The sequence below is a fragment of the Neurospora crassa genome, linkage group III, assembly GCF_000182925.2.
Source record: "Neurospora crassa OR74A linkage group III, whole genome shotgun sequence".
Taxonomy (NCBI): Eukaryota; Fungi; Ascomycota; class Sordariomycetes; order Sordariales; family Sordariaceae; genus Neurospora; species Neurospora crassa.
In genome coordinates, this window is record NC_026503.1 from 2,182,546 (window position 1) to 2,193,924 (window position 11,379).

General features: G+C 33.4%; 1 protein-coding gene across 1 annotated transcript; it reads left to right on the forward strand.

Annotated features, from left to right (window-relative positions):
- Window positions 1-108: 108 nt before the first annotated feature.
- Window positions 109-2,704, forward strand: NCU06279 (eukaryotic translation initiation factor 3). Its single transcript, XM_957790.3, has 3 exons — window positions 109-613; window positions 713-1,750; window positions 1,834-2,704. The coding sequence occupies exons 1-3, from the start codon at window positions 311-313 to the stop codon at window positions 1,915-1,917; spliced, it is 1,425 nt and encodes a 474-aa protein (XP_962883.1). The 5' UTR covers window positions 109-310; the 3' UTR covers window positions 1,918-2,704.
- The last annotated feature ends 8,675 nt before the right edge of the window (window positions 2,705-11,379 follow it).

Below are 11,379 nucleotides of genomic sequence, written 5' to 3' on the forward strand. Positions count from 1 at the left end.
TTTCTCCCAAAATTCCCAACGGATATGGAAGCGACCTAGCGCGGGCCCCGCCCCCCTCACAATGCTAGCAAAGTGGGTGAAAGAAGCCCACGGACGACGGGCCACACAGCAAAAAATTGAGCCCCGCCAAGCAAAGTCCTGTCGATTCGCTTCGGGCCACTCACTCTTCGCGACCACAGAGAGACACCACCGACCTCACCCACACCACCACCACTCCGGACCCCCGACCCCGTAGTGAACTCTTCTCGACCCGGACGCGACGTCGGATTATCCTTTCCCGAGTCCTCCTCTCTTCCCACTATAGCCCATCATGAGCGCCTTCCAGCAAGCGCAAGCGCCCGCCCGCGCCATCGACCCCGATTCGGACGTCGAGGAGGAGGCCCTCGTCAACGACTACAAGGAGCAGGTCCAATATGAGGAGGATGACGCCGAGTCCACCCAGATGTCCCTCGCCGCCCAGACCGACGACATCCAGTCGCGCCTCGCCGCTGCCGCCCAGCCCCTTGACTACTCCGCCGGTCTGGAGGTCAAGTTCTCGAGCTACGATTCCTACTGCAGCTTGTTCCACTTCATCTTGAACTCCGAGGGCCCCGTCGACCTCGAGCCCCCTTCCGTTAGTCTACCTCCGCTTACGCCATGATCATCGATATCCTCGGCTCCATGGTCTCATGGGATAGCTTTGTGCTGACACATGTTTTCTTCCTCTTACTAGTACTACTGGGCTTGGGACGTCATCGATGAATTCATCTACCAGTTCAACTCGTTCTCCTCGTACAGAGCTCGCATCGCCCGTCAAGGTAACAATGAGGAGGAGATCGCCATGCTCCGCGAAAACCCCAACACCTGGGGCTGCTACAGCGTCCTCAACGTCCTCTACTCCCTGATCCAAAAGTCGCAGATCACCGAGCAGTTGGCCGCCATGAAGCGCAACGAGGATCCCGCGGCCGTCGCCGGCGAGTATGGTTCCAAGAACCTCTACAAGATGCTCGGCTACTTCTCCATCATTGGTCTGCTCCGCGTCCACACCCTCCTCGGTGACTTCAGCCTCGCCCTCAAGACCCTCGACGACATCGAGCTCAACAAGAAGGCCATGTTCGCCCGCGTCATGGCTGCCCACTTCACCACCTACTACTATGTCGGTTTCTCCTACATGATGATGCGCCGCTACGCCGATGCCATCCGCATGTTCAGCCACATCCTGGTCTACGTTTCTCGCACCAAGAACTTCCAGAAGAACGCCCAGTACGATTCCATCACCAAGAAGAACGACCAGATGTACGCCCTCATCGCCATCTGCGTTGCCTTCCAGCCCACCCGTCTGGATGACACCATCCACACCGCCCTCCGTGAGAAGTACGGCGACCAGCTCCTCAAGCTCCAGCGCGGTGGCCCCGAGGCCCTCCCCATCTACGAGGAGCTCTTCCGCACCGCCTGCCCCAAGTTCATCTCCCCCGTCCCCCCCAACTTCGACGAGCCCGAGGCCAACATCGACCCCATCGAGCACCACCTTTCCGTCTTCATGGACGAGGTCAAGACCAACATGTTCAACCCCACCATCAAGTCTTACCTCCGCCTGTACACCACCATGGACCTCAAGAAGCTCGCTGGTTTCCTCGAGGTCAAGCCCGAGGAGCTCCGTGGCTGGCTCATGGTCAACAAGCAGCGCACCAAGCAGCTGCGCTGGACCGACGGTGGTCTTCTGGAGGGTGAGCTTGTCAACGTCAGCGATCTCGACTATGCTCTCCAGGGCGTAAGTAATCCCCGTGCTGGCGCGGTGAAACCCGTGTCAGAATTAGACATGTGTGATTTCCAGTTGCTAACAGTATTTTGCAGGACCTCATCCACATCTCCGAGGCCAAGGTTGGCCGCAAGTTGGTTGACTGGTACCTCCGCAACCTTTCGCGCACTTATGCTTGAATGGGTTTCTAAGCGCTGCTGGGACGGGAATGCGCTGCTGGGGCGGAGATTCGTCTCTTTCTCATCGTCTTTGTCATTTTTTGTAATTGGCGGGAGTATCAGGGGCTACGCAGGTCTTTGTCAGCAGCATTTGCATTAGGCGTCAATGGGATTGGTCTATTCCAAGGAACATCTCAGGGAGGGTGGGAGGTCGGCAAACACAAAAGCAATCCATCTGGCAACAAGAGGAGAGAATCAGGAAGTACCCATAAAAATGGGAGGGTGTTGTGCTGGGACCTGGCCTCAGGAAAAGGTACCAGTCTTGCCAAAAAGCCAAGACGGTATTTCCTCCAAATATCAAATCAGGCTCTATCCTAGGAATAGAGCCCGTGGAGAGTCAAAGATGGAACCGCATAGATACCGCAAATACCGCCGCGGCTGGCACGCCGCGTAGGTTCGCTCCTCTTGTTGCACCCACATCGGTCTATTAGGGGTGTTGATACGCAGTTGGAAAAAGCGTACTTTACTATACGATCAGTTAGTACGTAAGTTAACACAATGGGGTAGGAAAAACAAAGCGATATTTAGAAAGGGTTCACTTGTTATTTTGCCAGCGCTAAAAGTTGTTTATGGCTGTTTTCTATACCATCTAAGAGAGGTACCTTAGTTACAAAGGCCAAGAGAAGGGTCCGTTCGATCAGTTGCAACCTTGAAACTTTCTTACCTCTAACGTTGGATCGAAACCCCGAAGGAGAAAAACATTTGTTTGACCAGTGCCGGAGGCCTCTGAGTAGAGCCCATGATGCATGAGGAATTAAGAAGCTATTTCCATAGCCGAAACAGGACCATGAACAAGAAGACAGCTACATATGTAAGTGATTGAAGCGTGCTTCAACTGTTCAGAGGTGGATGACATTCACTGTTTTAAAGGGGCTTATAATTTATAACCCGCATCTACCGAATGGACTGTTGAGGGACGGTTCGTCTAAATTAAGTCTCTATATAAAAAGTTTCCTAGGTTCTTATTAGTCAAATCCGTAGTACGGCCCTACTCTTAGCTTAAACGTCTTACTAAGCTAGCTTCTAATTAGTTAATTCGGGGATAGTATTTCTAATAATCCGCCCTAGAATATACTAAGTCTTTCCTTTTTTAAATAATAGTTGGCTAATTAGTTTAGTAGACGGTTGGTAAATGCCTAGTATTAATATTGCTAATATTTAGTCTAATACCCGTACTAGCTAACTGTTTATATTATAAACCTCCTACTATTCAACTTCGACTTTTAACCTTCTACTAATATTAATACTATTACTGCAATTCAATTTCAATACCCAATTTACCGCTAGATAAATTATTACAACGGTTATAAACGCCTATTATTAGAAGGTAATAATTTTCTATTCTAGTAAACGACCGGCGACTAATTGGTAAAGTAGCCCGCGTTGGGTATAAGAATCTCGCCTCCCCCCAATTCAAATCTCAAACTCTCTCCTCTATTTATTACTAATCTAAAATTCTACCCTTAAAATGAATATTAGGTTAATTATCCTACTAATTACTAATCTACAATTCTACCTTCGAAAGAGGGAGCATTGGCCCTTGTAAGATTATTAAGGCTAATAATAAACTAAATACTCTAGAATTAGTTGAGGTTTATATTTATAATAAAATAAATTATTGTATTTTTAAATTCTAGAGCGATTAGATTATTTCGGTACTTATATGGATTGTTGGATAGACTATCCTACTAATTACTAATCCAAACTCTACCTTCGAAAGGCAACGAAAATTTACGATTAGGTATTACCTTGAATTCGATAGTAGATATAGACCCCGACTTTCTAGATCCCGTTTGTTAAGCGAAGTTAATTCTCCCTTTCTTATCTATTTATTTATTATTACTAACCTATTATTGTAAGTACGGAGGATTTCCTTTTTTCTAAGGGTTTCCTTTTTAATATCTATCTATTTATTCTAGGGGTTTATATATCTTTCCTTTCATCGTCGTTATTATAAATATATATATTAGATATTATAAGATGTATTATTAATATAAACCTAATGCCGAATTTATTAATAAGTAAAATTTTATTAAGTTTGTATAAAATTATAAAGAATATTGTAATAAGTAAGCGGAGGTAAGTATTTATTAGGTCCCTATTTATTACTATCCCTAGTATTCCCTTTGCTAGCTAACTAGTATTATCCGTTTAATAGTAAATTCTTCAAAATATATAAATCCTACTAGGAACCTAATATACTATATTATTTTATTACCTACGGGTAAATAAGATACTTAATAATAAGTAATACTATAATCCGAATTGCGGAGAGTTGCGAATATAATTTAAGTAGTATTAATTAGTTAGCTTATTGAATAATTAATATTATTAATAGGCTATACGGTACAAAAGAGATACCGCTAAGAGATCTCCTCCTGGGATACTACGGCCTGCTTAAAAACTTCAATTTCGGCCTTAACTTCAATTTTAGCTTCGAGGCCCTTTTTTATTAAGACCTTTATTACTTCGACTACTCTAATTATACCCTTAGCCCTATTAAATTATTATTCCAATTCTAAATTAGTAGTTCTAACCCGCTAGGATAGCTGCCCGTAAAGAAGAATTTAATAAGTTTTTAGAGTAGGAGTTATAGTTATTTCTACTTATAGTACTACCTATAGTACTATTAATAGTACTATTACTAATAGTACCGCCTATATTAATATTGCAGCAAAAACCCTTAGTACTAACCCCGGCCCCGGCCCTAGCCCCGGCCCTAGTACTAGTCTAATTAGTATAATAATTTCAAAGAATTATTAACATTAATAGATAATTTTAAGATTGAGATTGTATTATACGTTCAATTACTCTTTTCTTTCCTATAAGCAAAAATTTACAAATATATCTAAAATAATATACCTCAAATTATAGACCTAGTTAATTATACTTTATATAGGATTCTCCTAATATTATTGTAGCCTGCTGCTAGATTAATTAAATTTAGTATAATTATTGTTGTTATTATTATAATAGTTAATTAATTTTAGTTATTCCTTCCTTCGGTAATTAGAGACAATGTAATGTTAGTATTTATAATAGGAATAATAATTGGAATAATAATGAAGAAGACGACTGTAGTATAAATAATAATTAAGAAGACGATATAAATAATAACTTAAATAATAATATAGAAGATTATAATCCTAATATTAATTAAAATCCTAATCCAAATTCAAACCTAGACTTAGACTTAGAGAACGACTATTTCTTTTACTCCGTATATAATATTACCCGGGCTATAGTAGATAAGTATATAGAATTTAGCTTTTATAAATATTATTAACTAGGTCTATTATATAGGAATACCGACTTTAAAAATAAATTCTATTTACATTACTGGAGAGTATTTATACGTAGATTATTTTTTAACTTTAACGATAGGGAAGAATTTGAAATTTACAATCTATATTATAATTACAATCCTGCTCCTAGACTACTAGGACCCCAACCTCTATTACCTTACTAATATTGTAATCTATAATAACGACCTAATATACTGCCTATTCCTAAACCTAATTTCGAATAATTAGCGCTACTATCTCTCCTCCGGCTTTACCGATTCCCCGGACTTTCCGGCGTTAAATTTGAATAAGATTTACTATATTAATTTAAAGACCTTCTAGAAAGAGCTATTATTAATATCGATTACAATTTAATTAAGACTTTTAAGGCTATATAGAAGGAAGATAATATAGAATAATATCTATATTATAAAGAGAAGTAGTTTACTATATATATAACCGTTGGATATTACTATTAGTATTATAATTATAATAACCGGAGGCTTACCGATAATTCTAAATATTTTAGTATCTAAAATAATTTGGATTTTAGGGATGTTCCCGACTTTTTACTACCCCTCAACTAAATCGAAGAATAATTTATTGCCCAGATTTATATTTTTATAAATATTTAGGTTATTAAAGGCTCTTAATATAAATATTCTAGCTATATTATTAATTTCCTTCGTAATATTAGTTACGTTTACTACTAACTACCTCAATTCCCCTAGGAATTAAATATTATTATTCTTCGTCCCCGCAAACCTAAGGATAAGCCCCGTATAGTTCGACGAATATAATAAATTATAATAATCAATCCTATTAAGCTTCGTATCTAATTTAATTACTTAAAGGAATACTACCCTAAATACTAAGATATTAAAATTATAAAAATTTAATTTAAAGAATTGGAAGCGCTTCCTAACAGTGATATATATAATTAATTGGCTATTTATAAACTTAACCCCAATAATTTCCCAGATAACTAAAATCTCGATCTTAATAGAAAGGGGGATAGTAATACCGGTAAAGAAGAAGATAATACTTTTAAGCCGGAAATCGCTACCCTCCCTAACCTTATTACTAATTAGGCCGATATAGAATAACTTTATTAATAATTATAAAATAAGAAGTAATAAATATAAAATACTATTCCTATTTAATAAATATATAATTAACCCGGTACTTAATATCCTCAACCCGCTAACTAATATCCTCCAATTTAACCCTTCCTTAAACCCAATCTATTATAAAACTACCTTATATATAAATAGGATAGATTTTAACTAATTCTATTATAAGTATTCCCTATACTATACCTAAAAGGGAAAATTAACTTTATTAAACCTTATATATAATCTATTAATTATACAAATTATATTAAATATATATTTAAATAGTATAATAGATAGTTTATTCGATATTACCAATTCCTATTCATTATATTTAATACTTTAATACGTAAGCAAATTAATTCGAAATCGGCTTTCTTTATTCGTTCCAGTCGTAGTAGTACAAATAATAAGGGTTTAACTAATATCGAAATATTAAAGGAAATAATTAAATCTAATATATTAGAGGTACATTAATTCCTCAATTCTATTATTAAATTCTCTAATATTATATATAATATACAGCTATACTAAATACGTAAGAGCCGTAAATTATATACTTACATATAGACATTGGGTATACCAGCTATATTTATAATATTTAACGCGGCCGATATATATTAGGAAAACTTTATTTAATATATACCTAATTTCGAAGAATAGAAGGAAGTATCTATTAAAGTCCGTAATAAAATTGTAAGGAAGAACTTTAAAGAAAACTTGTATATTATAATATATTACCTCTAAAGACGATTCGAATTATTTAAGGAGTATATTTTAATCCCTAAATTCAAAATTAAGGACTAGTAGTATTATATTAAATTTTAGGCAAGAAATAGTAGCTATAATTATAGTATTTACTAGGTACTATATATTAATATACTTAACTTAACCGATAAAGATGCTTGGCGGGAATTTACAAAATTATAGGGTTATTATATAACTACTTTTAACCCTAAACTAAAAAAAATCAATTAATAAAATAAAGGAAATCCCCTATTTATTATTATTAATAATAATAAAGAAAATTAATATCTATTTACCTTCGACCTCCTATCCTATATAGTCAACCGGATACAACGATATAATCAGTATACTAACGATTATTACCTTCGTATTAAGCGGCTCAACCAAAGTACTCTTTATCCTAAAGATTTAATATTTAAAGTCTATCGGTTTTACTTTCCTAGAAATTACTATCCGGAAGTATACTTTATATATAGTTTTAACCTAAAGTACTAACTATATAATAGGGTAAGGAACAATAACCGTATAAATAACTACAACCGGACTATTACCTTAATATAGTGTACTAATATAGATATTTAGTTATATACTAGCTATAACACTATTATTAATTATATCGCCAAATACTATTCGAAAGTAGAAAAGTAATTAAGGCCTTTTAAAGAGATTACTCAATAGATTACTCCTCAAATTACTTTTAGGAATTATATTGTTTCCTTTACTATAAAAATAATAAATTAATTTATTATTGAATATAATTGGTTAGCTTAAGAAATTAGTTATTTACTTCTTAGTTTACTACTTAATAAAAGTACCCGTATAATCGTTAATATAAATTATCGGCATTTAAATAGAATATTCGGATATAGTACTAATATAATTATTTAGCCCGGTAATCAATAAGTCTAAATATAAAATCAATATACTAAATACCTCTTTCGCCCTAACAACCTCGAGAATATTAGCTACTTTGAGTAATTTACCCAATTTAATAACTATTAACGCTTAAGAGATCGGGCTAAAAAGAGAGTACTTAACTATTACCCGATTTATAAATCCAATAACGATGCCCAATATAAAGATTAGTGCAGAATTAAATTTATATTATATTATCCCTATTGTAATTATTTAGATTTATTTAATATTTAAAAGCCGGGTCCCAATAGGATCCGTTAAGAATTAAAAATATATTTTAATATATATTTAATTTATACGGAAATTCATATAGGTAATTATAACCACCCTTATAATTATTATAGCAATTTACTAGATAAAGAACCTAATAATAAATTTAAACCTCCCGCTAAAGAAGAAAGATAATAAGAACCGTAGTAAGTATTAACTAGAGAATTTCTTACTTATTAATAAATTAAAGATAATGGGGACTTTGGGATATTTAGATTCTGGGATTAAAATATTTTATACAATTGGTATAATTATTTAAATTATTAAAATCTGCTCCTACTAGTATAGGATTATTAGTATAATATAAAAGTTAATAATACCTATTTAATAGCAAATACGCCTACTATTACTACCTCGGCTATTAATAATTTTAACCCAATTTAAAAGGTTGTTTTTAATAAATTTATTACTTATTACTAGTCTATTCTAAATTATAATAATAATATTAAATACCGTCGTCGCATCCTACTTCTACTCTTACAAATTAATAGCTATAGAGGTACTAGAAAATTATATTTTATTAAACTTCTATTTTTCAAATTAAAATAAATAATTATAAGTCGAAGGAAAAATAATCCTATTATTTGTAGTACTCCTACTAGGGTAGTAACTAATAATATTAATAGGTAGACTTTATATTCCTTATTTAAACTTCCTATTATACTTAAGAACATTAACCCTAATAACCTTAAAGTAGCTATTATAGCTTTGGAAAGTATTAATTTTATTTAATTCTAGACCAAACTATAATTATACCAATACTTTATTATTAATAAGAAATCTATATTTAAGCTTCGAATTATTAATTTTATTAATTAAAGGCTTCAATAAACTTTTCCCGAATACTAAAATATATTTTTTAATAGTAGAAGCGTTTTACTATTTAATAATTTCTACTAACTAGCGCTAGTAATATAAAAATCCCTTTTTTATAATTAAATAATTTTACTAGCAATTAAAGCCAGTAGCTATAATTATTACTACGCTTTTAATAAAACTGTTGAATTATAGTAAATTATACGACAATAGGGTAATAATTAAGCCCTATTTAGGGATATACTCGAAGAATTACACAATAATCAACCTACTTATTAATATTAGGAACTTTTATATATTTATATTTAAGTATAATTATTTTAAGAGGAGGCTATTTAATTCCAATATACTCTTCGAATCTACTTAAAACGTAGTAATGTAGTTGTATATAATATTAAGTATATAGAAGCTTTATATTAATTATACCTTATATTTCCTACTAACTACAAAGGAACTAGTATTAAAGACGTAGACCCTATTGAAGTTAATAATTTATAACTTAACTTCCCTTTAATAATAGGAAGCTGGGTAATATTTACCGAAAATCTCTAGACTAAGGTTAGCTTAATTAATAGTATATTAAATATTATCTTCGATATTATTTAGGATAGTACTTTTCCTAACCAAAATATACCTAATGAATAGCATCCTTATAAAAATCTTTTTATTATACTAATTAAATTTAATTAGTATACTAATCCTTAATACTTTCCTAACTAAGAAGATTAAAAAAAATTCTATAATATAGTCCCTATCTTCCGGATTATACGAAATTTCATCTCCTATAGGAATACCTAATATAAAAGAATATAATTCCCCTTAATAATAATATATATTATTATAGTATATAAATTATAAAGCTCTATATTCAATATAGTTATACTAAATATTTCTGAAAAGGACTTTTAAATTAGGCTTATATATATAATTTACTTTCGGGTCAAAACCTTATAAAATTTTATATTTAATAAACCTTTTAATTTAAATACTCTACGGATATTCTTAAATTATACCTTTATTATACGGACTATTAATAAGATAAGAAGATTATTAAAGAAACTTCTAATCCTAATTTAAATACTAAGACCCGGGGCCCCTAATATTACTACTTCTAATATACCGGCTTTAAATATATATATAGTTATAATAAAAATTAATATTTCTAGCCGTACCTTCTATTAACAGCGTTTATAATTGCTCCTTCTATCTTATTTTATATTTAATATTTCTTTCTCTTTTTCTCCCTCTCCCTCTCTCTCTCCCTCTCCCTCTCCCTCTTTCTCTTTCTTTTATATTCAATTCTTTATTACTTTTATCAACTACTAACCACCAACCCCCAACACTACTATATCCATTATCTTTAAAAATAATAATTTCGAACTTAAGGAGCGCCTCAATAATATATTAAAAAAAGAAGAAGAGCGCTACAATTTAATCGCTATTAAATACTAACGTACTACTAATACTAGAGGTTGGGTTAGTATTAAAATATTACTACTAGCTAAAAATAAATTTCTTTATAAGAAGAAGACTACTACCGTTAAACTTTATCTCCCTATCCGGCTAAAGCAATATATCTCCCTCGTTATTAATTATAATTCAACTTATTCTAATTTAGGATTTAGGTAATTAAATCTCACTACCGGCTTAGAACTTTATTAACTACGAAAATTTACTATAAAAAAAAAAAAAAGAAAGGAATTCAGCTCGACTTATTCTATACACCCTAATCGAATACCTTATAGTATACTCTTTTTTAAAATAACTATTAATAGTACTAAGAGATAGTATATTTTACGGCGGTCTTATATCTCTTATTCCCTAGAATAGCCCTACGTAATAATACTAAAATTGGAAAATAAGGAGGATTTAAGAGAAGTTAGTAGTATAATAACTAAGTATTTAAAGAAGAAATAAGGCACAAGCAGGGAGTTGAACGCGCAAGCTCTCCAAACTTATACCAATAGTAATTATAGGCGTCCCCTTAACCGCTATACTATAAGCGTCCCCGTAGTACCCCTAGTAGGGTTAATAATAGTAAGAGTCGTTGAGGTTCTTTATATACGTTAATTAAAATATTCTAGAGACTATTTATTAATTTATAAGTAAGATAATAGAAAGATTCGCGGAAGGGGTTAGATCTAGTAATGTTTTGGCTAGTATTATGCTCCTAAGTGCGAATTGGAGTTGCTAAGAGCCTTCCCGTACTCCCGTCTTAATATTTCTTAATATTATTTAACTTGCTTATATAATGTGGATCTAAAGTACGCTTCAATATA

What these genes read in the sequence shown, in the direction of transcription:
- NCU06279 (XM_957790.3), top strand. Translation starts at nt 311, where the DNA reads ATGAGCGCCTTCCAGCAAGCGCAAGCGCCCGCCCGCGCCATCGACCCC. An exon ending in TCGACCTCGAGCCCCCTTCC is followed by an intron (nt 614 to 712) that starts GTTAGTCTACCT and finishes TCCTCTTACTAG; the next exon opens with TACTACTGGGCTTGGGACGT. An exon ending in TCGACTATGCTCTCCAGGGC is followed by an intron (nt 1,751 to 1,833) that starts GTAAGTAATCCC and finishes AGTATTTTGCAG; the next exon opens with GACCTCATCCACATCTCCGA.